This window comes from Protopterus annectens, chromosome 6.part0 (genome assembly GCF_019279795.1).
Source record: "Protopterus annectens isolate FY-2018-M chromosome 6.part0, PAN1.0, whole genome shotgun sequence".
Classification (NCBI taxonomy): Eukaryota; Metazoa; Chordata; order Ceratodontiformes; family Protopteridae; genus Protopterus; species Protopterus annectens.
This window is the reverse complement of record NC_056737.1, coordinates 46,246,190-46,272,668: the sequence shown is the minus strand read 5'-3', so window position 1 is coordinate 46,272,668 and position 26,479 is coordinate 46,246,190. Positions and strand designations below refer to the sequence as shown.

At 44.1% G+C, this 26,479-nt stretch overlaps 1 protein-coding gene across 1 annotated transcript in view; it reads left to right on the top strand.

The window, feature by feature from the left end:
• LOC122803761 (extracellular calcium-sensing receptor-like) overlaps nt 1-26,479 on the top strand; it is a 158,203-nt gene that overhangs the window by 104,397 nt on the left and 27,327 nt on the right. Inside the window, exon 3 of the mRNA XM_044073452.1 lies at nt 327-1,166. Coding sequence (XP_043929387.1) covers nt 327-1,166 — 840 coding nt within the window. The remainder of the gene's footprint in view (nt 1-326; nt 1,167-26,479) is intronic.

Here is a 26,479-nt window from a genome sequence, read left to right as displayed (position 1 = left end):
AAGGTTAGTCCTCAAAACTGGATAGACTGACACAAATTTATACTGGTGTTATCATGCATTGCCCTACTTAGTATTGGAGGTGAACACTATTAAGTGATTAAAAGGGTGGCAAGTACTTTTAAATGTGTCTGCTTTAAGGTGTATAATGGCTAGACATATTATGGTCCCCATGATCACTTGCCTAGTATGTTCCTGTGTGCATATGTATTTAATAGGTAGCACTTCTCTATCAATGACATTATAATGATATAATAAATGCTGCAGTATGCTACTGACAAAAATTATACCCATCCATTCTGATATAGATTTCAAATATTTCTTTCCAGATAAGTTATGCAGCAACTGTTATGGGTCTTAGTGACAAAAGGCAGTTTCCATCTTTTCTCAGGACAATTCCAAGTGACCTCTTCCAGGCTATTGCTATTGCTCACTTGGTCCTATATTTTGGCTGGACATGGGTTGGGGTTATGTCTGACAGCAGTGATTATGGCCTGCAGGGCAGCCATAAGGTAAAAGAAGAACTTGTCAAAGCTGGAGCTTGCATTGCTTTTTTTGAAACAATATCTGGATTGTACTCCGAGATCAGAATTCAGCATATAAGCAAAATAATTCAGACATCATCTGTAAATGTGATAGTGATCTATGCCACTGAGGTTAACCTCTACCCTGTTATGGAGGTGATTGCAATGAACAATGTAACTGGAAAGGTCTGGATAGCCAGTGATGGTTGGGCACAGTTTTACCTGTTTTCTAAGACTTATTTTTGGAGAACATTAGAAGGAACTCTTGGCTTTCTGGTAAGAAAAGGAGACATACCAGGATTCAGACAGTACATTTATAATCTTAGTCCTTTCAACAATCCAGATGACATATTTCTGAAGCATTTCTGGGAAATTGTTTTTGACTGTAATTTGCAGGTGCTGAACAACATATTTAAGACAAATGAGAACTTGACTAAAGAATCAAAACTCTGTGCGGGGGATGAAACACTAGAAGGCAACAGCCTGGATTTTTTCAAACTCACTGACTTAAGAAATACTTATAATGTTTATAATGCTATGTATTCAATTGCCCATGCTTTACATGACATGATTTCTTGCAGACATGGAGAAGGGCCATTTCATAATGGCACATGTACAGCAATACATGATTTCCAGCCATGGCAGGTAACAGTTCAGTGTCACTGAAATACATATGTTTAGCTTAATTTACTCCTATAACATAGCAAGTTATTGTAACATAGAATAAATAAATCTCTGTTAACAATACCAAACTGTTTACAGTATACATTGTCTAATATGTTAAGGTATCAAACCTGTAGAAACAGATGTATTCCCTTATTTGTCATGGTGGGGCTTTGTGTGCAAGTCTGTTGTGTGATGTTGAAGACCTTGTTTATGCACATCAGTTATGGGCATAAATAAAAATGGACATGCTAACAAAGGATGGAATAGGGATATATAGCTGCAGTGTAACAAAGGGGAGTGCATGAAATGTGCATCATTCTTTGGCCAAAACTCTGCAAAAAAAAGAATACTAAATGAATTATGTCTAAGTAATCATAATAAAACTAAGTGATTAACACATCACTGAAAAAAAAAGACACTGGGGTTCACTTCCCTACCTCCATCCATAAAGACACTGACTAAGCCTCTATACCCCTTCTCACATAATCATGTCCAAGATTTGTACATCATGGAAAATTAATTATTTCTGTGATGCAATAATTTATAGAGAACTGTGTACCCATTACAGTATCACCTACTGATTGAAATATTGTAATGCACATTGACATGATAATACTAGCAAAAAATGTGATATTTGTTAACTTTAGTAAATACACATAGCACTTTTACATAACATGACAACACAAAATATGATATTTGTTATATTTACAGAATATACAATCCCTGGGATTCATTACAATCATGTAAGTTCCATGCTAAGCCTACATGATCTAAACATGTCAGCATGAAGAGCAGCAATGTTAACCGAATATACATCCTGCTCATTGCACCTATATGTTTGCAAGCATCTTTTTATGGCCAGCAATAGTGTTCACTGCCATGGAAAGGTGCATATAAGCATGAGTAGAGAATGTAAACAAAATGGCTTGCATGTAGGAAAAGCTCAGATATGAGCTCATGCTGTAGCCCAGAAATATTAAGAGCAACTAAAGTGAAAAAATACTGAATGAGGGGAAGTGAAATGAGGGAACTGTACACAGATAAGTGTTTTATACTGTATAATTAATTAATATGTGTAAAGTGCACTCATATTTTGCAGGCAAATGTTATGAAGTGTATAATAAGCATTTCTAACATAAATTCTGCAATATTGATGTAATAATAATTAATGTCAATAACAATATCGGAGTTATGCACGTTAATAAAATGGACATACTAACAAAGGATGGGATAGGGTATATAGCTGCAGTGTAACAAAGGGGAGTGAAAATGTCATGCACCTTTTAATAAAATACTGGGTTAAGATAGCAGTTAGCAAGGACAGAGCACTGGAGGTTAAGTGAAGTTGCTTCAGTCCTTTTCAGTTCTGTAATGGGTTCCAAGATGTTTTTAGCATCTGACTTTTGTAGCCTCTCACTAGGAAATCCACTTGCTAAGTTGTTTAGATTAATAAAAATTGGTTCCATCTTGGTGTTAATTCTAGCTAATCTATAGCCCTGGGACTTCACCACATTATTACAGAACTGAAAAGGACTTAATCACTTTTACTCAGCCTCCCCAGTAGGAGAATGTTAAAAAATTCCACAGAGAATAACAAATGCAAAAATAGCTGCATCTTGACATAAACTTTGGATTATCACAGTATCAAAAATGTTATTAAAGAAAACTGGGACATTGTCACATGAAACCCTTATCTGATTAATATCTTAGGTAATGCCCCATCCTTTGTGTACAGGAAGGCCAGGAACATTAGAAAAGTTGTTGAATTTAAACTTGGACTATATGAGAGAAACACTAAAATATGTGAAGCTAATTGTACATTTTGTATATTTACACAGCAAGGTGATAGTTTTTATTGCCCTTATTTAAAGAAAATCATTAAGTCGAGTACTGGGGTAACTGTAACACTACAAAAGAAATTTACAGGGTGCAATGCAATGAATGTGATGCATTTTATGTAGGCAAGACTGTAAAGAAACTTAAGCATGGGATTTCATGTCATCTGGCAGAAATTTGCTCTGGATGCAAAAATAATGCACTAGCCAAACACCTTGCTCTGGATAAAAGACATGCAGATTTTAAGTTCCAGATACTGGATTGCATAGACATGCGTGATCTTAAAGGAGACATCCTGAATATGATAGAAAAATGTAAACTCATGTGACAATTAAAACTGAGCTCTTTCAGGAATCCTGGACTAAATGATTACTGTTCACTTAATAGTGTACTGGAACTTAGAAAATTGCCACATTATTTACATGACTAATTTTATTTTATTTTTCCAGTTGGTTTTCAATACCATGGTAAATAGTCCCCAAGATTCATGAAGCTTGTGCCATGCGCCAGAGTAGCGTCGGCGATCTAGTGCCAAATATGGCCATCGAGCGATTCAGGTAAGAGTTGATTCCACGTGCACTACCAGTGTACACCAGAGCTGAGCAGCTCACGTTGCTTGTATGCTAAGTACCCCGTGTACAGCAGTGTAGCATTCAAATGAAGGTATATAGCGATTCATGAAGTGGTGCAGGCGTAGCATAAACATGCAGAAATATAAAACAAAGAAATGGTTTACATTTTTTCAAACAGAACATCTGAGCCATGTAAGCGGACCAAACGTATGTATTACAATGTTAACGTATGCCAATGGCTAAATATACAGCCAATGGCATAAAAAAACATGCACAACACATAAAAAATAACATTTAATGCCATGGCCACACTAACGCAAATACAACCGCAGTGCATGGGTGCACAAATGGGAACACAAGGAAAATATATTTAGATGTCATAAAACTGCAATGTAACACAAATCATGATTTCACCATAATAGTCAATGGTATGCATGCTACACCACAACCAAGGCGCAAGGGTTACTAAGGGTCCGTGACAGTGTTCCACACGGTAACTGGGAATTAGTAGTCAATGCCATGCAAATGAGTCAAGTAATACTGAATCGCAAACGTCCCGCCGGCATAATGATGTACCACATGGTGCAGCTGTACAACACCGAGGAGTGGCCTGGAGGCAAACATGACATCATGAGAGGTGTGCGCCACCGTTGCTGTAAGCACATGGGAGCATTGGTAATCTGGGTTGCCTGTTGCTAAGCAAAGCCGCAGGATAGGGGTGTGCACCTAGCCATAGCTATGCTTAGCTGAGAGCACACAAGGTGACCGAAAGTGCATGTGAACATGGATGAAAATGCGCTCAAAAGCTGGAAACTGGGCACGCGGCGTGCAACTTAGATGAAAAAGGAAGGTTACAGGAAGACAATAAGGAAATGCTGCAGCATGATAATTGGAGTACAAATGAGTAATTAACACCTAGAAACTTACAGTGGGCCATAGACAACAGCTAACAAGGCTGCTAGCAGCTACCTGCAGAACAGGAAAGGGGAGGTGCCATACAGCAAAGAAAAGAGAACTGTCACAGCAGAACAAAATAAACTTGCTGTAGATCAGCTACATAACACATTTCCCAACACAATCCTGGGTTGTGGAAGCACAAAACAAGAAAGGTGGCAGCTGGATGCATGCCTGACAAAGGGAGGTGAATCAGGTTGAAAATAGAAGTAAAGGGCAATAGATGAATCATGGCAGACAAGAGTAAGTCAACACCAAAGGCCATACAATAGCAGTACCTGCTGTAAAACCAATAATTAAGATACCCTGCAGCTGGAATAGCACAAACACACCCATTTACACCAGCATCATCCATTGCACAATAGTATAAGGTGTGAAAGCCCCACACACACACTTGTGTATTCCCAGACACTCTACACCATTGGTGTATACAAATGGGGAACTTTTAATACGTATATGTTAGGGGCTGCCATAGCTTTGATTCACCAGCATGTGTTGGAGACTGACGGTGGTGTGGAGGATGATGCTGACAACCATCTCAGGCACCGGAGGAGGAGACGAGTGTTCAGACCAAGGGTAACCTACCAGGGGCTACATGATCTGGAGATAGTAGAGCATTACAGGGTGGACAGGGACATCATACAGCAACTTTTTGTGCTGTGCCGGCCACGCCTCAGATCCAGAAGCAACAGAGGGGAACCCATCCCAGTGGACACAAAGGTATGTGTAAGCTTGAGAATACTAGCCACAGGTACCTTCCAAAGGCCAACTGGGGATATCATGAGGGTCTCACAGGCATCAGCATCCAGGGTACTCCACCAGTTCCTGGATACCATGTTACCACATGCCAATGAGCACATACACTTCCCCCAAACGCAGGAGGAGTTGGCCAGCAATATGCATCTGTTCCACCATGTGGCGGACTACCCAGTGGTACTGGGTGCAATAGACTGCACGCACATACACATCAAGTCACCACCTGGTGAGCAGGGTAGGCACTACATAAACCGCAAGGGATTCCCCTCCATCAACTGCCAGGTCATGCGCAATGCCCAGGACATTATCATGGATGTGTGTGCCAGCAGTCCTGGAAGCTATCACGACTCCCACATCTGGCATGCCTCACAGCTGTATCACGTATTTGCCAGGGGGGACATCCCATATGGCCACCTGATGGGGGATGTGGGCTATGCACTGGAACCGGGGATGACGACACTCATCAGAAATGCACACACAGCCACACAAGAATGCCATAATGAGGCACACACAGAAACCAGAATCATCATAGAGCATGTGTTTGGGATGCTGAAAGCACAGTTCTGTTGCTTGGACATATCTGGTGGAGCCTTGCAGTACTCTCCAGGAAACATCTACATAGCATGTGCCATGCTACACAATATGATCCTGCTGAAACAGCTGCAGCAGGGAAAGAATGGTGAAGGCCCTCACAGCCCACCACCATTGCCAAGGGACCCACAGGCATGGGGGGCTCAGACCACGAACACCCTGTGCTAGCCCCAGTAGGCAGATGGAGGCGTGCCCAGTATGCCCATGTCTTGGCAAAGAGGGAACGTATAGCACACACACTGACAGTGTAGGCACTCATGGATTGACACACTTCTCCACCTGCACACACAGCAAACATGGATGGCACACACACGACCACCTGTAAATTGTCATGTATAGGTGGTGTACTGTGTGCATCCTACGTAGGTAGCCCTCAACTATTGTACACACAACCACCATTGGCACAAGGTAAGTCAATACCTGAACAGTATATTAAGCCATCAGCATGTGTCCATACTATATGTACAGGTTCATAGATACATAGGTAGGTACATGCCCAACCGCCGAGACCACTCATAAGCATAGGCAAAACATGTCTGCTGTCGCCACCCCATCGAACAACTAACTGTCCCTCTGTGAAGCAGAGCCACTTACGGGATCCCTGGGGTGTAGCTACTGTTCACCACCCACTCTGCAAGGATTCCCCAGAGTGTTAGTGAGGGGTTTTGTATAATGTAATCAGGGATGTGTTTCCAAATAATGGGGAGTATCCCTGACAAGAATCTTCACAGATGTGTACATGTTACATAGTATACCTTAAACACAGCTTGCAAATATAGGTAGTTCTCCACAGAATAATAAACATGTGGAACACACAACCGCTGAAATGTGCATTCATCACCCTTGCACTACCAGTGCCTGCCCTGAGAGGTAAGATATCACTGCCAGGATTAGAACATGCAACCATGTACACATTCATCACAATAACACACCACAAAGCTACCTGAGATGTACCAATGGCAGTCATGTATACTGACAGGATAAAACACAAAAGGTAGGAATGTGTTGAAATAGGACAAACCGTCATGTACACAATGAAAGGTGTATGTTTTATATATATATATATATATATATATATATATATATATATATATATATATATATATATATATATATATATATATATATATATATATATATATATATATACAACTATATATATATATATATATATATATATATATATATATAGAGAGAGAGAGGGAGAGAGATATGTTGATATATGGGGATATACATATATATGTAGATATATAGATAGGTTAACAACATCTACATAACCATGGAGGTACATATAAATGGGATACCTACCACGTACCGACTGCTTTACATATCAACACATGTAATCCCAAGGCTTAAAGTCCGAAAGAACACAGTACCGAAACACCAGTTGCACGAGGTGTAATCTCACGATGTTAATGGACAGTTAGTCAGTGCTTCTGTTATTGCGGTTTGGGTAGGTTACTGTGTGTACGTGTGTTTCTTAGGGCTGGAGTGTGTGTAAGCGTGTGTTCTGTGTGTGGTGTGTGCTGTTGGAGGACTATAATTTGTGGTCGTGGGTTAGCTTTGTGCATCTGTTTGCTCGACCTAGGATGTAGAATATTAAAGTAGTGGGTGGTGTGTGGGGCGCAGACACCTACATGGGATGTGTAGGGGGGGCTTGGCCACCTGCTCATACGTAGTGTAGGATGGTTTGTTTGGATGTGTTGGGTAGCAGTGTGTCTGTGTGTGCATGTGTGTGTTCCATGTTCATGTTACCTTCGCAAGTTACTGTCAATGTCGGTAATGTGGGGTATGGGAGTCTGTTCCCAGGACTGTGTGCATCGGAACACTGTGGTTTCGGAATTCCATAGGTCTCCCTTATACAGCGGTTGAAGTGTTCACATATGTGTAAAACATAGACCATAGCAATCACACATTCTGCCACTACCAACCTTTATGAACAAAGGATATGGAGAGTATATGCCTATACACCATTACAAATATGTGCTATGGACATGAGCCAGTGATAGTGTTACCACCTGTTACACTTTGCGAGGGACACTCCCTCTTTGGGCAGTTGCATCCTGACCAAATATATTAAATGTGGCAAATGTCCTGGGATTGTAGGACATAATTATGTCCCATATGTACTGTAATAGTTGCATACAGTAGTTATTTCTCTATCTACAGTACCTACATGGTACAGGAAACAGAATAAGCTACTAAACTGCTACAAGAATAAGCTTATAATTAGGCAAGAAAGGAAAGTTCTATCCCTTGTACTGACCATGGGTTTTTGTCGGCCTTTAAAATCAGATGTGTGTCCTGAAAAGGACCCAGTATGGACATATGAAAAGGTGGCAACCCTAGCCAAACAGGGTCAGTCACCAACACAACTACGATAACTGCAAATACCTATGACAGAAATACACAGCTATCATGCAGCAACACGTTATTACATTCAGATGTATTACTGAATGGAACCACATGACAGTGCCTTAATGAATCAGCCTGAAAATACCATTGTATTAGTCCACAAAAGGATAGGTGTTCAAATAGGGAAGGAACCCTCAAGCACATAGCGATTATGTATAAAAGCAGTTCCTACACACCTGCATTTGCTAAGCACACCCACCAACATCACCCCCACACCCAAACATATTACAATACAAACTGTAATAACATCACAAATCATTCACACACTGTACGGCATCTGCAGAAGCCTTAACATACCTTGTCAGAGACACACTAACATGGCCCTAAGTGAAATAGTGGCTGCTATACAATGGAACAGCTGCTGATGTAATAGGGTTTGTTTGCACTAATCCCGTTTCAGAGGGTTGTGCGTACACTGGGATGTGTTAGCAATTAGTGAGTAACAGCACAGTATGCTACACTTGTACACCAAATCAAGGATGTCTGGTGAGCACACTGTACACCACATAACAGTTCATGCATAGCTATACAGCCTTGAGCTGGCCAAACATCCTTGCCAGTCTTAAACATCTGCAGAAGTATCAGGTACAAACAAACCCTGCATAAGTAGCACTGTTCCAAAATATAACAGCTGTACTCACATGTAGAACTAAATCATCTAGCCATTACACACAGTCCACAGGAGTCATGAAGATAATATATCTCTGTGTGCCTCCATATAGCTGTTAAAATATATCGCAATAACACATCTAGGCCGTCTCCCCCAAAAGTAAGGCAAACGGACAACGCTAAAAGGAGTACTCACTTATACACCACTGTTGCCATGGTATCGGCTAATGGAGTAGCTGCACAGCTGATGTGCATCCAATTAACTACTTTGGAACAGCAGTTGGTGGACAGGATACCACATCTTACCGATATGTAACTAGAAAAGGATGTGTTATCACACATTCAAACCATCTGTATTTACCAGTAGAACATTACAAATAACATTGAAACACACACCAAAAAGGATTGAATCAACTGCTAACGATACGTTGGGTTACTAATAAGGTATGTAGAACAGTCAGTATGTCTGTGTATGTAGTACTATTCTGTAGTATTTAAAGTGCATGCAATCCATATAGTGGAAACAGTTATCTTGTTGTGATGAATTGTTGAGCATAGTAACGCTTGTAGTATTTGTGTTTACTGCTGTAGGTCACAAGGCAAACACCGCATACACCAAAAGGGATGCTATATAAGGGCTTACAGAAATACTCCTCACCAGCCGATGTCAGTGGCAGGGCTGGTCAAACAAGTATGTGCTATAACAGGGGATAGTATAAGTTGATATGCTACACTTGTACACCATATTGTAACTGCAGCCATATGTATGAGTGTAATACAGAGAATAACATGTGGAAGGTTGGGCCACTGTGCAAGTATGTTTTGCATTGTGGGATATTGTGCCAATAACTGTGTAATGTACAGTATTGTAGGCAGATATGTATTACAAGCTACATAGCATTACTGTAATGGTAGGCAAACATTAGTTATGTCAATCAGCATTTACAATACACAATAACAGGATACATGTCTTTTAGTGAGCTGACAGTTTATCAGCATGATAGCAAAGTAAAATGGAAGAGCTATTTAACTATCCATGCACATAAGACATGTAATATTTGCAAAGGTGGGTACTAGGCTGTCTTACCAAGGGTATCTGTAAGCCTAGCTAGTGTGTGTTGTCTTTCACCACCCCCATAGGTTGGTTCCCTGTGCATCTGAACAGCAGAGCCATTAGTTCCCTGTGCCTCTGTCCAGCATAGCCACTGCAGTGATCCCCGGGTACATGTCTGTCTCCCACCCATCCACACAGCAATGTTTCCCTTGAAGAATGCTCATGAGGGACCCTGCCTGATTTACATTGGAATCACGTTCCAAAGCATAGGGAGTGTCCGGGTCAGGAATCTATCCGTTCAGCATGTCCTACTCATTATTGTGGTTAGGTGTATATCCCTAGAGCATGTGGCTCTAAGGGGCTTCTGTTTAGGTGGAGCATATCCAGCAATACAGGGTTGGACATGGGCCTTGTATGTCAAGCAGAAATCATCTGTGAGTATGCGGCATGCAACTGAGTACAGCTGGAGTTTCGTAGGTTGGGCTGCATAGGTCATCTGTTTGAGGTCAGTAATCCTCTTGGTGTGGTACTGGTGTGGTCTTCCAAGCTGTTGCAGTTGTCTTGTAAGGTATATCCCAAATGGGGTGTTGTATCCTTTAATGGGTCTGATATGACATGTGTAGAGTCACAATGGCCCCTCTGATCTGGATGCGAACCCATCAGAGATTGGGGTGCCATGTAAAAGGATATTCTAACCACTTTGTCATTATGGGTATCAAAGGAGAGATTGGTATCTATTGGTGTTTCTGGATCCCTTATTACCTTTTTTGTATGTAGGGGACTAGCACCTATGTGGTAGTCTGTGGGTAATTAGTTATATTCAAAGGGGATGACTATGCACTTTTAGGCATTCAGCTTGATGCCATGATATTAACACCAGGTATCCGTCTCAGTGCGACCCTTCCAGAGGGCGTCTGTAACAGCTGGGAAAATAATTATGTCCCCTAGTTTGCAGTCATCCTGCAAACCTTTTCAGCCAAAGCCCTACTGTGATTGTCTGTATGTCAGAGAAGTATATACCGAACATGAGGGGTCTTTGGACTTTGCCCTGGGGGACAGCAGTTGTAACTGGTATACAGTCGGACCTAGGGTATGCAACTCCTACTGTGTGTGTTCTGTCCGTGAGCCACTTTGCAAACCATCACATGACGTAGGGGTTAATGTTCAGGCGGATGGGTATGTTGATAATACCAGAAGGAGGAATACTGTTGAAAGTATATGAGAGATCTAGGTAGGCTGTGTGGACATCCTTACCCTCATCTAATGCCTTGGTAACTGTCTCTAAGAAGCCCACCAGGTTTAGGAGGCATGGTCCAGCCTTAACAATGCCAAACAGGGAGGGGTCAAAGGTTGGGAGGTACCAAATCTCTCTGACAGTGATCCATGATGTGCACCATAGCCTTGCAGACCAGGCTAGTCAGGCCTATAGGGAAATAGGTCCCATGGTCTGTTGTGGTGCTGCCTTTTTGGAGTGGGATAACTGTTGCTGTGTGCCATTCAAGGGGCACTATGCCCGATGTGAGGCTATTATTGAACATGGTGCATAGGTGAGGAGACAGCACGATCCGAAGTTCGTGTAAAACGCAGCTTGGAATGTTGTCCACTTCCATGGATGCTGTAATATTGCCTTCAGAGTGTGCAGCTTTGAGAGGGATCTGCCAGGATGTTGCCAATATCCATTGTTTCTCTAATGTTCGTGCCTTTGTGCTGTAACTCAGAGCAGATCTGGTTGTTGACATCGAGGCTCTGTGGCTGTTGTTGGTATTAGTTGCGTTAAAGTTTTTGTAGCTAGCTTTGGAGGATCGTATAAGGGATCTCACCTTCTTACTGAGGCTGGCCAGGGATCTCCTCCACGCATGGTATTGTACTCTCATTTGCAACAGTGTCTGCCTCCTGTAGTACAATATGTTTATGGCAGGGGCCACCAGATTGGTTTAGTTAATTATGAGTATAGCGTCCTGGTTCTGTTTGGGATAGCACAAGCCATGCACTCTTGTAAGTGCTTATAGAGTGCATTTGTGTAGGATTCAGCAGTTGTAACAGTACTGTCCATCTGCATGGGTGTCATGACGTCCACCACATCTGCCTAAAGAAGCATGTAGTTGGTCTTGTAGACATATTATACTGTGGTTCACTTAATGGGGGATAGGTGCGGGATGTGGATATCAACGGTGTTCAGCATATGGTCTGATCAGACCAATGAGGAGTTGGCTTCATGTGTGGAGCACCAGTCACTCATGTTGGTAATGACTAGGTCTAGGATATTATTGACCCTGGTGGGTGTGTGGATATGTTGAGTCAGGGCATTGGTGTTTATGAATTCCAGAAACCATTGAGTGAATGTGTTGGTACATGAGTAGTTTTCCCAGTTAATGGTGGGGTAGATACAGTGAGGCTTATGTGATGAGTGTGGTGTTGTGCGACTGTGTACCTTCTCCACATGACAGTCAGGGTCAGGCTTGGTTGGAGAGACCTTTACCTCCAGTTTGGCTAGATGAGTGCATCTCTCACAGGTTGTAGTGTTGGGTGGTAGGTGGAGAGGCTTGTCTGTGTACATGAGGCAATGTGTATATTGCCTCAAGATGTCCAGATTCATCAGATAGACAGGTGAGAACACTGACAGTTGACTCTTGGACATGCCTGAATATAGAACTACATTCACCTAGATAAGTGAGGAAAGTGAGTACAACAGCTACATTACTCTACGCAAGTGAGAAAAGTATGTACAAAACCTGTTCACCCTTACCTGTAGGTGATGTGGACGATTGAGTGCTATAGTAATCATTAGCTTACATACTGTTTACAAGTCCTGAACAAGTGCTTAGAATGAATAAGCAATCCAGATAGGGTCTTGGATAATATAAAAACATGGTCCCCTCCCCCCAACAGGTACACAAACATATATCCATGTACACCACAGGGCCCCTGTACCCATAACTATGCAGGTACAAGCTGCACTTAGTCTGCATGGGACCTGCCCACATCACAGGTTGTATCATACACATATGGCAAAACAAGATGCTCTCCACTTACACATCATGTAAAACATAGCTCCATGTCAGGTTGTGTACACACTGAATGATGCACACCAACAGGTATCACAACCCAACAAAGGAGGAGATACCACTAATAATGGGAAGTACTACACTACTACCCTGCTGAGTCTGGTCTGGAAGGTCATGAACCTTGATCACTTAAGTGATGTCAGCAATACAGATGTAGATGACAGTATGGTTGATGTCACACTGCATATCATAACCTTGCCAGGTCATAGGACAACATCACCCATACTGTGTACCACCTACACTCGGTATACTAGATGTACATTCCTATGTCACAGGAGTGTTTAGCAACAGGACTGCTGGCAGAAACAACACTACAGAAAGTGTATGAATAATACATGATCATCACATCAGTGGCAGCTACAGTATGTCAGGGTTAATGAATTCTATTCCCCCTCATTGTAGTCCATACCTCACAGACAAACAGAAGGCATCTGCCTATTGAAGTATGATAATGACTATGACCTAGGAGCAATAGCTGACTCACATTGTCACCCCTATGTTAATAACCCTGACCCATGAACTACCATCTAGATAGCGTTCATCATAATGGACACTTGTTTGTGAGGGATGCAGCTGGGCAGTTGTCTTTCCTGTGATAGCTACATCACCACACCTGTCAGGGAGTCATATGTGGCAACCCTAATAATAATAGGGTGCCATTCATGAATATAGAGATCATTGTCCAGCCATACAGACCACTCAAGTGACCCATATCAGATCACATATTTCCTTTAAGGGGTATTGGCCATGTGCAGATGGCCTATACCAGCCTTCCCATTCCCCATCTCCACTATGTAGTATGATGCATACCCTGAGTAAATCCATGTCCAACCCAGTGATATCGGTCATGCTACACGTACTCATCCTGATCTCGAACACATACTTCATGGACATCCACCTACCACATGCTGGACAGATCCTTGTCCCATACACTTGACATAGTCCTGCCACACTATGCATTCCTGTCCATCAAAGCTACACATCGCTCCCCTCTCAGACATGGTGTGATGACCACATGGTAATGCATGGTATATGTATTATTAACCCTGCGGATCATTAATGTGGCACTGCTCCACCTGGCCCCACAGACCCACCTGTTGGCTACTGCCAGGTAACCTTTCATCCTAGATGCATACATGGCCCATGGCATATAGCCCACTAGTTGACTTTGACTGTACATGCCATAGTTGATATCCATCCCTGAAAATACCATCTGGCTAGCCAGTGTTCCATGTGTATCACATGTGCAACACAGGTGATACATGGCAGGATGTTGAATTGCTATACAGTGCTGTGTAGATGTATATGGCAGAACACAAACATATAAAACCTTATGTGAGCATGTGTGCAGGGTCACAAGTCATGTCTGTTAAGGCAGTGTAAGTCCTTATATGTGACATATACACTGCATCAAGGTTGACTGCATTAATGTGGACACATCCAGCCATGTGCTGATAGGTAGGAACACCAGTACAGGCAAGCAGACATGCCCACATCAAGACAGCAACCACATGGAGTATGAGCAATGTAATCAGATGACACATATACACGCACATATATGGTGATAATATCCATTCAACATTGAATGTCACAAGTGTGTGACACAAACACGTCAGTGTCATGTAGGTTTGCAAATACAACTATTTAAACTGAAGTAATGCGATACACATGTATGCTCAGCTGTAGCTCTGTTTGTCTCTGAGGTACTGTGACCTGTCTCCATCATTATGTCTTCCAGGTATGCCGCGTGCAAGGTTTCCCCCTTTTACATGCTTGGAGGATGAGGACCTCATCCCATACCTACTCGATAATCACAACATCCTGTTCAGCCATGTGCCACAGGATGCACAGCAGTGGGATGCCCTGTGGATGGAACTTTGCAGAAGGGTTAATGATGTGGGTGGCCACAACCGCACATGTCAGCAGGTGCGCAGACACTGTACAGATCTCATTAAATGGGCAAAACAGCGTGCAAATGCAATCACCAGGGAACAAGGTGTAACATGTGGTGGACCACCTACCCAGCCCCCACTCACATGTACCGAGGAGCTACTGGCCAAACTGGGGACACCTGCAGAACTACATCTACAAGCCTTAGCCGATATTGTAGAGGTGGGTGTCTCTCAACCACTGAGCCTGGATTTGCATGGTAAGTCAATACTGCACCTATAACAACTATATTCCATATAGCTGCATGTTTCACTGTACAATATGTAATGTAACATCATATGCAAGGCATGCATACACAAATGCTGCATACTATAGTATGCTACTCTGTGTATGCGCACATGTGCATACACCATAGTATAGTCTAATGCACTGGTGTATGTGTTATGCACATTGCTCCCTGTAGCCTTTATACAGGGGTGGATTATGCTCATACGGCTGTATTACTCCTATGTAAGTACCTCTGGTGTTCCGCGGTGACAGCAGCCCGTTGCAGGTGAGAGTGTTATTATTTATCAGGAACCGTAATGCACAAATCTATCTGCCATGTTGCCATTAACAACATGCACACATAATGTATGGTCCTGTCACAATATACAGGTCGGACTTGCAATACATCACAAAGACTATCCGTGTGCCACACTTGCAAACTATGTGAATAATCTCACTGACATGAATCCTCACAAACTTTATTGCTAGATGTGTTGACAGCTGTGCATACAATGGTGGAGGTGTTGTTCACTTTAGGAATGTGCAACAGATCTGATCTATACATGTGGTGAATACAAACAGTACTACACAGTGGACTGGAATATGGCCAGCACACAGGTTTCACCAGTGTGGATCACAGCCCTGCTATGAATGTCACACAATATGATGTGCTATCTTGACATGTCCATGACATCTATTGGCCTGGCTGCTACACTGCCTACCTAACCTGAAAACATATCCCACATACCACCCTTTATCTGCATAACCCTGTTGTCAGTGGAGCATATATGTCATATGGGACAACGCAGACATGTGAAATAGATGCCCATCACTATAATTTGGACAACACATTTGCACACATGGCCATGAAGGATGGCCAGAGACATGGAGCAATACACACACTAGAAGTGTTGTGCTTGTGTACACACCCTGTTGTACAATGGCTACATATGGTTCAGCTATGACCTTTGTATAATGGTCATAATGTAGATGTGGAACACTAGACATCCTACAGGCCTGTGCACATCATGTGTAGGCATAACATCAATCCACCACATAGGATGTGTTGAACATTTTGAGGGTGTTGCAACATGACAGCAGTTACCTGTACAGTATCCACATCAGGCCACAGATACAGTACATTCCCATTGCTGGTGATGGACATAAATACCATACTAGCTCCGTGTGTGTGTGTGTGTGTGTGTGTGTGTGTGTGTGTGTGTGTGTGTGTGTGTGTGTGTGGTACACAGATGTCATGTGGGACATGGTGTACCAACGTGTTCGCTGTGTCTGCCCATAGTTGCCAGGCTGCAGCAATATGGTTACAGATGTGCAGGGGTGTCATCTGTATACCCATCAGTGACCTGTGTCACAACTTCCACATCATGGTTTAGTGTGTATACACCTCAGTGACATGGGTCACATTCCACAGTATATATGCATTGTATCTGAACACAGTCATGGCTATGAACCCTGTCTGTAACTCACACTGTATAGCACTAGAGACTCCTCATGATTCCCTGCAATAGCCTTGCACATCAGCTAAAATTTGCAGTATATCTGTAGGGTGGACAGACAACACTGAATTGGTGCACCATTACCCCACTGTATATTCCACAGGACACCATTGTGTTAAACATGTATGCATGTCATTGCACACGTCAGCAGATCACGTGTCATACTACATACATGTGATTATCAAGGTCATATGCCACACATCAGGCAGGTGTACTGTTAACCTGTGCTGGTCCACATGGTGTAACACAGGGGTGTATGCTAACCACTACTATGACTGTGTAATTTGCATGCCGTCTGCTATCACACATGCATGCTGTGTGCATCCTAGGTATGTATGATAACTACCACTATTATTGTCTGTGCTGCATGTCATCTGCCATATCACATGCATGTTGCATGCCTTCTGTCATATCACATGCATGTGTGTGTGTCTATTGTATAGATTGTAATGTACAGTTCTTGTCTGCCCTCACAGGTGATGTAGGTGCATTGCCCTCCTGCAGTACATCAGATGTTAGTGTCCCCACAGACTCTAGCAGTGATTATGAATGTATTATTGGGTCACAGGCAGAGTTGTCAGGGGCTGAAACTGTGCCATTGGTTACCATTTCATCTATATCCACCTCATAACCGCACACAGATCCCATACCTTCACATACCCCATCACCAGTGGCCATAGAGGAAGGACAGTTGGCATGTGGTAGCTTGGAACAGGAAAGTGTGGGGGCTATGGAAGGTGTGCCTGCACACCATGGTGTCAGCCAAACTACTGTTGGTGCCCCACACAGGCACGTGACCAGTGCTTCTCGTAGGAGGACCTCTGGCCAACATGCTCCTGCATGACAGAGCACAGCAGCTGGTGTCACCAGACGCATGTTTCAGGCCTTAATGGAGGCACAGGCACATGCTGAATGGTGCAACAGAGAAGATCAGAAGATACAGAGGGTTGCTGTCCGTTCTTTAAACACCAGCATCCAGGCAAGGGTAACTGCTCAACAGCAGATTGCTGATGCTTTGGATAGACGGTTGGGTGACATGGTTGGAGTCCTTGACCATGACATGACATCCCGCGAGCATGAGCTGTCTGTGTTGGAACATCTGGTAGGAGTGAGGTGTCAGGCACGTGGACGTAGGCCTGTTACATCACCTGTGTCAGGTCTACATGTACGAGCTACCTCACATGCCCACTCCCATAGTGGCAGTAGCAGCAGCAGTGCATCTGGTGCTGTGCTGTCCACACCATGACACAGCAGGCCACATGCACATGGCCCAGGATGGTCCCAACAGGGTCAGAGTTCCAGTGGACTAGTGACATCAGACAGTACCCAATCTGCACCTCTGTCTGGTAGTACCCGTGCAACCCCTGGCAGGCACAGGTCACATGTCCATGGCTGGACACCATGAAATGTAATACCTCACCTGCACAGTCTGCAGCTGTCAATAATACCCCTGTGTAGTCCAGACACATGGGAGAACTGTGTGCAGACATACACGTACACGCTGGACACATATGTAAGGGACCGCAACACACACATGCATAACATCCACACACGCTCAATTAGATCAAAGGCCCCCAAACCCACACACATGATGTCATCCAAAGGTGCAGCCTAGGCCTCTGGCAAACATTACCACCCTGTGCATATGATGATGCCTGTGCCGCATCCCTGACATCCACACCATCAGTGCAGAGACATGCTCATATGGTTTGATGCACAGGCTGAACAGACTTGGATGATGTGTAGTTTACAAATGTTGAGGACTGTTGTCAGTCAGCAGATATACCATGTAGTACAGGTGTACAATACTGTTAACAGTATGTGTCTTGTGTAACAACAGTAAATGCATGTTGGTCATGTTGTTCTGCTGTCCTTCTTCAGGTCTAATTGCACGTGCCGGTGGATGTCAGTGTTTGCAGTTAAGTGTCCCATATGTCAATGTGGACTACTCACAGGTATGTATGAATATATCAACATGCACCGTGTAGCTTCCACATACCAGTGAGAATGTCCCACATTACAAACATGTCTACCATTCCAAGAGCATGATAGCTGTGTATTAAGCTACTGTGGCCACAGACGTGACATCCATAAAGGGTGACATCACAGGTACAGTTACATGGAGTGGTGAGGTAAGAGAGTGGTCTAGCTGATTACAAGGGTAGGGGCCAGTGGGAAGTGTGATGCCTCAATGGGAATCAGTAATACATGTTCCCATGACAGGATGCCAACACACAACTGCACCCACACACTCAGGTATTGACACACATGTATTTAGTGACCCTGTAAGAACACACACTCACGGCTTCACCGACACAGTAACACACACTTGCACACAGTTGCTACTGGTGTGCTGAGGACCCCTGCCTATGTGCAAATCATCATTACAGTATGACGGGCCACAGAGAATACACATGTACAGGAAGTCAGTATGGCCTAAGATTGGGGACATCAACACGGATAGTTGAATGCATCGCCTGGATGGTGGGAGGGGTCCTATTAGTTCAGTATGGTAACATACAACCTCACCCCAGGGACCAGTCAGCCCTACATACACACACTGTGGCATTCAGTAATTAATACACCTATGTCATGCACATACAGATAACTCACATGTGTGAGATACATGCCCTTGCCTATGTCCTGCTTTATACATTGTAGTCTGTACAGATGTATACACTAGTGTACAGAAGAGTGAGTAACAATTGAGATGTATTCCCCACAATACATGACAAATATGGACACACACGCAACCACGCATGCCAGTACTGTGGATCTCAGACTTGCCTAGCTTATGTTATGTATGTCAGACATGCAGCAGTATTGCATGCGTTACAAACTGTACTGATGCTTCCTGTGACAACACTGCTGATATATGCACTAGGGACGTAATATCTATTAACAGGTGTCAAGTGATTTACCTTCACTATCACCCTGACAGCTGTCTAAGTTGTGTGTTATGTCCTTCAATTAATGAGACCATTGCTTACTGGTTACACAGGGTATTGTAGGACCGCTTATGACACACCTGTGAGCTGTCCACAGCAAACATCCATCTGCAAAGATCCTGCCACTTAGTTATTTCAACACATCTGTCCATACCTGTGGTACATCTTTCTGTACATTCAGCATATCACCATATACAGTTGGCAATGTTGAGGCTGCATTGCAGCTGCATGATGTACTAGGATACATGCCACTTGCATACATCAGCAACTGCACACTCATGTTATCTGAATGCACAATACTATGTGTACAGGTGTGTAGGTCCTACAATCCTGACATTTGGTCATGTTTGTAGGCATTGCAATTGGCAGATATGTGTAATAACATACATGACACATGCACTGTTGTATGATATGATGGGTGACCAGTACAGAGGGGATGTTACCTCTGTCAACATTGATATCACACCTTATGTACTGTTAGCATTCAGCAGCCATGGACCTACATTCCATGTGCATGTGTGTAATGGCTGTAGCCACCTGTTTGCACAAAGGACTACAGCAGCTATGCTATTTACAGGTATGTTGTGCATGTGGCATGTACATACCCAGGGCAGGTACATGTATGTCATATCCATACATGAGGGTGTGTATTGGTGTACAGCAACAGACATCTGCTAATGGCGAACAGTAGTGAGGGTCCTTGGTATGTGTACAGCTGATCTGGTCACAGACAGTGGTATCATTGCATTGCATAACACATGATGCAACTGTGTCAGTACATGTGTACTGTCTACAGTTGATGTAGTGCTTAGTACAGTACACAGGTCAAGGGTCACATGGTGGCATACTCATCTGTCATACAACATGTATGGTTGCGTGGTGGTGGTCCGAGGGCATGGTGGTGTCTGCAGTTTACATCCTAGAATGCAGCATGTGACACTGTGTCCTGCACATGGCTCATCTGTGATGCCTTTCATGGAGAGACTGGTCAGTACATGTGAGTGGCCTTTATGTATGTGGGTACACCACCTGGAGTGGTCCATACCTGTGTTATGGCCCACATGTCTGGTTCTGAAGTATATGGTGGTAGTCCTAGGTTCTGAAGTATATGGTGGTAGTGCTATGGTGCACTACAGAGACATCAGCCAGGAGTTCCTCACTGCACAGATGTCAGTACTCCCCATTGTTGGATCTACAGTTGCCAGCTGTGAATATGGATGCTACACATCTAGCACTGGCTAACATAAGAAAACAATGCAGTTGTCCTATAGGTGTATGGGAGTTAACCTGTGTTTAGGACATTTGCCTTGGAATGGCACTGTGTGGGCGGATGCGACTTGGGTAATATCCACACTCCCTTGTATAATGGATGCATGTGATATGTGACAAAGGCCTGCCTACTGTCAGCCATGTCATCCCAGAATGACAGCTGATTTGTTAATGACCTGTGTCAAATATATGTAGAGCAGCGTTCCCACTAACAATGACAACTACCAACACCAGAGCCCATTACAATGTGTTATTTATGTCTACCTGTAATAGCATGGCCACTGTGGCCCTCCGTGTTTAGCATCAGAGTGCATCCCAGTCAGCCCTGTGCCTCTAGGAGTATGAGCATGCCCAGTGTATCCTTGTGTAGATGGACACATAGTAGTGCATTCCGACCAGCCCTGTGCTACTAAATGTGTGAGCATGCCTCCTGTGCTACTAAGTGTATGAGCATGCCCAGTATATCCTTGTGTAGATGGACACATAGTGCATTCCGAACAGCCCTGTGCTACTAAGTGTATGAGCATGCCCAGTATATCCTTGTGTAGATGGACACAGTGCATTCCGAACAGCCCTGTGCTACTAAGTGTGTGAGCATGCCCAGTGACACCTTGTGTTGGTTATGTGCCTCTGTGTATGGGCATGGCCATTGTAACCCTGTAAAGTGGTAGTAATCATCCATTCCACAGATGGGCATACTCCAGGTCAGGATGGATTCATACTTTAAACTCACAGGCTCACAGGTATGTACATCTTAACTGCCAGCATCCCTGTTGATGTCCACATTCCCAGATGGTCATAATGACAGCCTTGACATGTGAGTCGGTGTGGCGTGATTTGTATATATGTAGTATTGTAATAGTAATCTGTAAATAGGCAGGTGTTCCGTACCCGACACTGGCATGTGTGTGTTTGTCTGTCCTCGTTTGCTGGTGGACTCTAAATTGCTTTTAGACTGGCCACACTCCATACATTTCTTATACCCACTGTTAGCAAGGCTGATGATGTCACCCATCTACAAATACAGCTCTGGGAGGGCTGTGTCCCAGTAATCTCGGTAGCGCATTCTGTAACTGTGTAATGCTGTAGTTAGGTCTGTGTTCTAGTCCCACACTTGCCATGTATGTGTGTTTGCCTGAGGACTGAGTAATACCTTTATACTGCTCCCACTCCATACATTTCTTATACCCACCGTTAGCAAGGCCATTGATGTCACCCATCTACAAATACACCTCTGGGAGTGCTGTGTCCCAGTAATTTCAGTAGCATGTTCTGTAACTGCGTAATGCTGTAGTGGGATAAGGTAGTTAGGTCAGTGTTCTAATCCCACACTTGCTGTGTGTGTGTGTCTCCCCATTTGCCTGTGGACTGAGTAATACCTTTATACTGCTCACACTCCATGCATTTCTTATACCCACCGTTAGCAAGGATGATGATATCACCCATCTACAAATACACCTCTGGGAGTGCTGTGTCCTATTAATTTCGGTAGCATGTTCTGTAACTGTGTAATGCTGTAGTGTGATAAGGTAATTAGGTCAGTGTTCTAATCCCAGCCATGCCAACTGTGTGTGTGTGTGTGTGTGTGTGTGTGTGTGTGTGTGTGTGTGTGTGTGTGTGTGTGTCTGTGTGACAGAATAATGCTTTTAGACTGCTCACATTCCATACAATCCCTATCGCTGACTTTGCCATTGCTGATGATGTTACCCACCTAAAAGTACACCTCTGGGAGTAATGTGACCCAGTAATCTCGGCAACGTGTTCTGTAACTGCGTAATTCTGTAGTGTGACAAGGTAATTAGGTCGGTGTTCTAATCCCAGCCATGCTAACTGTGTTTGTGTGTGTGTGTCTCCATCTGCCTGGGGACAGAATAATGCTTTTAGACTGCTCACACTCCATACAATCCCTTTCACCGACTTTGCCATTGCTGATGATGTCACACACCTAGAAGTACACCTCTGGAAGTGCTGTGTCCCAGTAATCTCAGTAGCGCATTCTGTAACTGCGTAATGCGGTAGTGTGGTAGAATAGACAGGTAGGTGTTCTATTCCAAGGCATGACAGGCGTGTGTGTTTGGCAGTCATAGCCTATGTGTTGGTGTCTGTGAGTGGCTAGCTAGTGGATGTGTTGAGGAGTGCGTTTTGTTGTTTTTCTATATAGTGGCCATAAATGTCACAATCGGCCAAGAGACTGGGTTGGCAAGACATACACATACATTCGGCAATAGGTCTGGTGAGTAATGTCAGCAGCCCTAATCTTACCCTTAATACAGTCTGCACCTGTGTGACGCACAGAAACACACTTGCCTTGATATTAACACCAGTACATAATACAGGAGGTGCATGTGGTTTCCTTTTCATTCTTGTCTAATGCTTTGGTGTCACGTGGTCCGCTGTTGAGATATATATTCTATATTTACGTATGTGTGTGTATATGTATATATATATATATATATATATATATATATATATATATATATATATATATATGGACATTAGCACACATAAATCTACATGATGGACTACATGTCCTATACTGTGATGATCTGTACGTGATAACATCAGATGTATGTATATCTGCCATGGCTTAGTGGTAAAGCACATTGTCTGTGGTGTGCAGGGTCCTGGTTTTGAGCCATGCAGAGGCCAGTTGTTTTGCTGCTGGGAAGAACAAGGGACATTGAATACGGTGATAGTAAGGCACTTTTAACCAGTTGTGTGTGGGTCTGGGCGACAGTAAGCAGTGGTTATTTTTGGGGAGGCTCAGTATGGGTCATGTAACTATGCATTAGAAGACAATACTATGCAAACGAGGTGGAAATAGTGAATCCCGTTTATCCCCAGGGTGTGATGCAGGTCCCAAGAGTGTATGTGTATAGATAGCTGGATGCAGGACTTGAATATAGGTGAAAGCATGGGGGTGTGTGTCAGGCATACTGTACACAGATCGGAGCCCTGTGTCTCGGGATTGCTCCTAGCTTAGCACGCCTAAGCTAGGGGTGTGTCTACACCTGCGCAGTGCAATTGGGAGGGACAATAGCAGGAGAGTAGTCAAGGTGAACAAGCTGGGCAAACAGGTGATAGTTATCAGAATCAGCAGATTACAGGCCCAGAAGACCAGCCCAGCCCAGAACACTACGATAAAGTGAGCAAGCACCATCCCTTTGGGTTTTTCCACAATCTACACCACCAGTGTATACATGTGGGGAAATTTTAACAAACAATCCTACGAAATGAGAAGGGCTGCAGCAGGCAACATAGACCAACATGTGCAGGAGGCTGAGGGTGGTGAGGATGTGAATGCTGCCGAACAACCCTCAGTGAGGAGACAGAGAAGACTGTACAGACCCAGGGTAACCTACCAGGGGCTACATGAGCTGGAGATAGTGGAGCACTATGGGGTGGACAGAGACCTCCTACAGCAGATTGTTGAGCTGTGCCTGCCACACCTGACACATCGAACAGGCTGAGAGGAATCCATCCCAGTGGATACCAAGGTATGTGTAGGCCTAGGTATACTAGCCACTGGTGCCTCCCAAAGCACAACTGAGGATATCATGGGGACCTCACAGGCATCTGCATCCAGGGTATTCCACCAGTTCCTGGATGCCATGTCACCACATGCCAGTGAGCATGTACATTTCCTCAACACACATGAGGTGTTGACCAGCAATATGTATCTCTTCCACCAAATGGCAGACTACCCTGGGGTAGTGGGTGCTATAGCCTGCACGCACATATGCATCAAAGCACCACCTGGTGAACAGGATAGGGCCTACATTAACTGCAGGGGCATCCCCTCCATCAACTGCCAGGTCGTATGCGATGCCCAGGGAATTATACTGAATGTGTGTGCTGGCTGCCCTGGAAGCTATGATGATTCCGATATATGGCATCTGACGCAGCTGTACCACAGCTTTGCCAATATGTTCATCCCCTACGGTCACCTAGTGGGGGTGCTGGGTACAAACTGGAGCCGTGGCTGATGACACCCATCAGAAATGCACAAACACCTGAACAACAACACCATAATGAGGCACATGCACAGGTCAGACATATAATAGAGCATGTGTTTGGGATGCTCAGGTCACAGTTCCGGTGTCTGGACACATCCGGTGGAGCCTTGCATTATTCACCAGCTACATGCACCCAAATTGTTATGGTATGTGCTATGCTACACAATATGATCCCATGGAAACAGCTGCAGCAGGAACAGCATGGGGAAGGGCAACTCAACCCCCCACCAATGCCAAGGCCTGTACAGGCACAGAGTGACTTGGAGGAGGAACAACCTGAGCTGGACCCAGTAGGTGGAAGGAGGCATGCCCAGTATGATCTGGCCTTGGCAAAGAGGCAACGCATAGCATATGCACTGACACAGTAGGGACACAGGGAATGTCACCCTCTCTGACTCACACAGACAGTAAAAGGGATGCCAAACATGACACTACCTGTACTCAGCCATGTATAGGAAGTGCACTATGTGCATCCGACATAGGCAGCCCTCCAGCACCATCCTCAGGTCTGGCACACCCTCAAGGTAAGTCAGTCAACCTACCAATTGGCATTTGTATTAGAATGTGTTGGTACCTGTAGCTATGGTATGGATGTGAGCATGCAAGGGAATTTGTTAGCCGAATGTTAAGGCAGCAGTCAGTAGACATCCATAGTGGCACCATGACATCTGTAGCACATACGGGGGTCAACATAGTAGCCAGTAGTACACAGGGTGTCATAACCCACTGCGGATAATGGGCTGAGCATCATGTGTGTCCATACAGCCCACACAAGTCTCAACCAGCTGGACACGTGCAGACCAACACAGACAAATGCTGTACTCTGGCCTCTAAATATGCCCTGTGGATGACCCCCCCGACAGACCCACACAGACAGACTACAGCAGGCCAGGCAGTTGGATGTAGGTTGTGAAGGCTAGGATGTCTGAAATGAATATGTTGGTAATTAAAGTTAAGATCTGGAGTACACTGGTATGCCTCTAGCCAGCACAATAGGTAGGTCTATACACTGAAATGGAGTACCTGACATACCAGTACAGTAGTAGCAAAACTGTACAAGTGTCAGGTGTGCCCCCCTTCCAATGTACACGTATAGCAACAGTCAGGTGCACCCCCCCGGTGCTGTATAGGAGTGTGGATACAGTCGGATGCCCCCCCCATGCTGTGCAGAAATGTAGCAACAGTCAATGCCATATGACCGATGGATACCCTGCAGACACAGCATGCCACCTGTCAGTGTACAACGCAGAGGTCGGCACCACAGTACAGACTACCTGGACATGTAACACATGTGATACAGCTGGCCATACTGGGCATGCTCAAACACATGAAGGTATGATGGCAATATCAGTCGACAACATGCAGAATGGTCATACTGGGCATGTTCACACACATAAACATAAGAAGGCCAGGTCTGCAAACACCAGTGGTCCGGATATATCTGCCGGTACATCGCATTACTGTTGGATGACTGTGCTGCATGGTATGTGTGTGGTACTGTCTATTGTCTGTATATTTGCCATGGTGTATTGA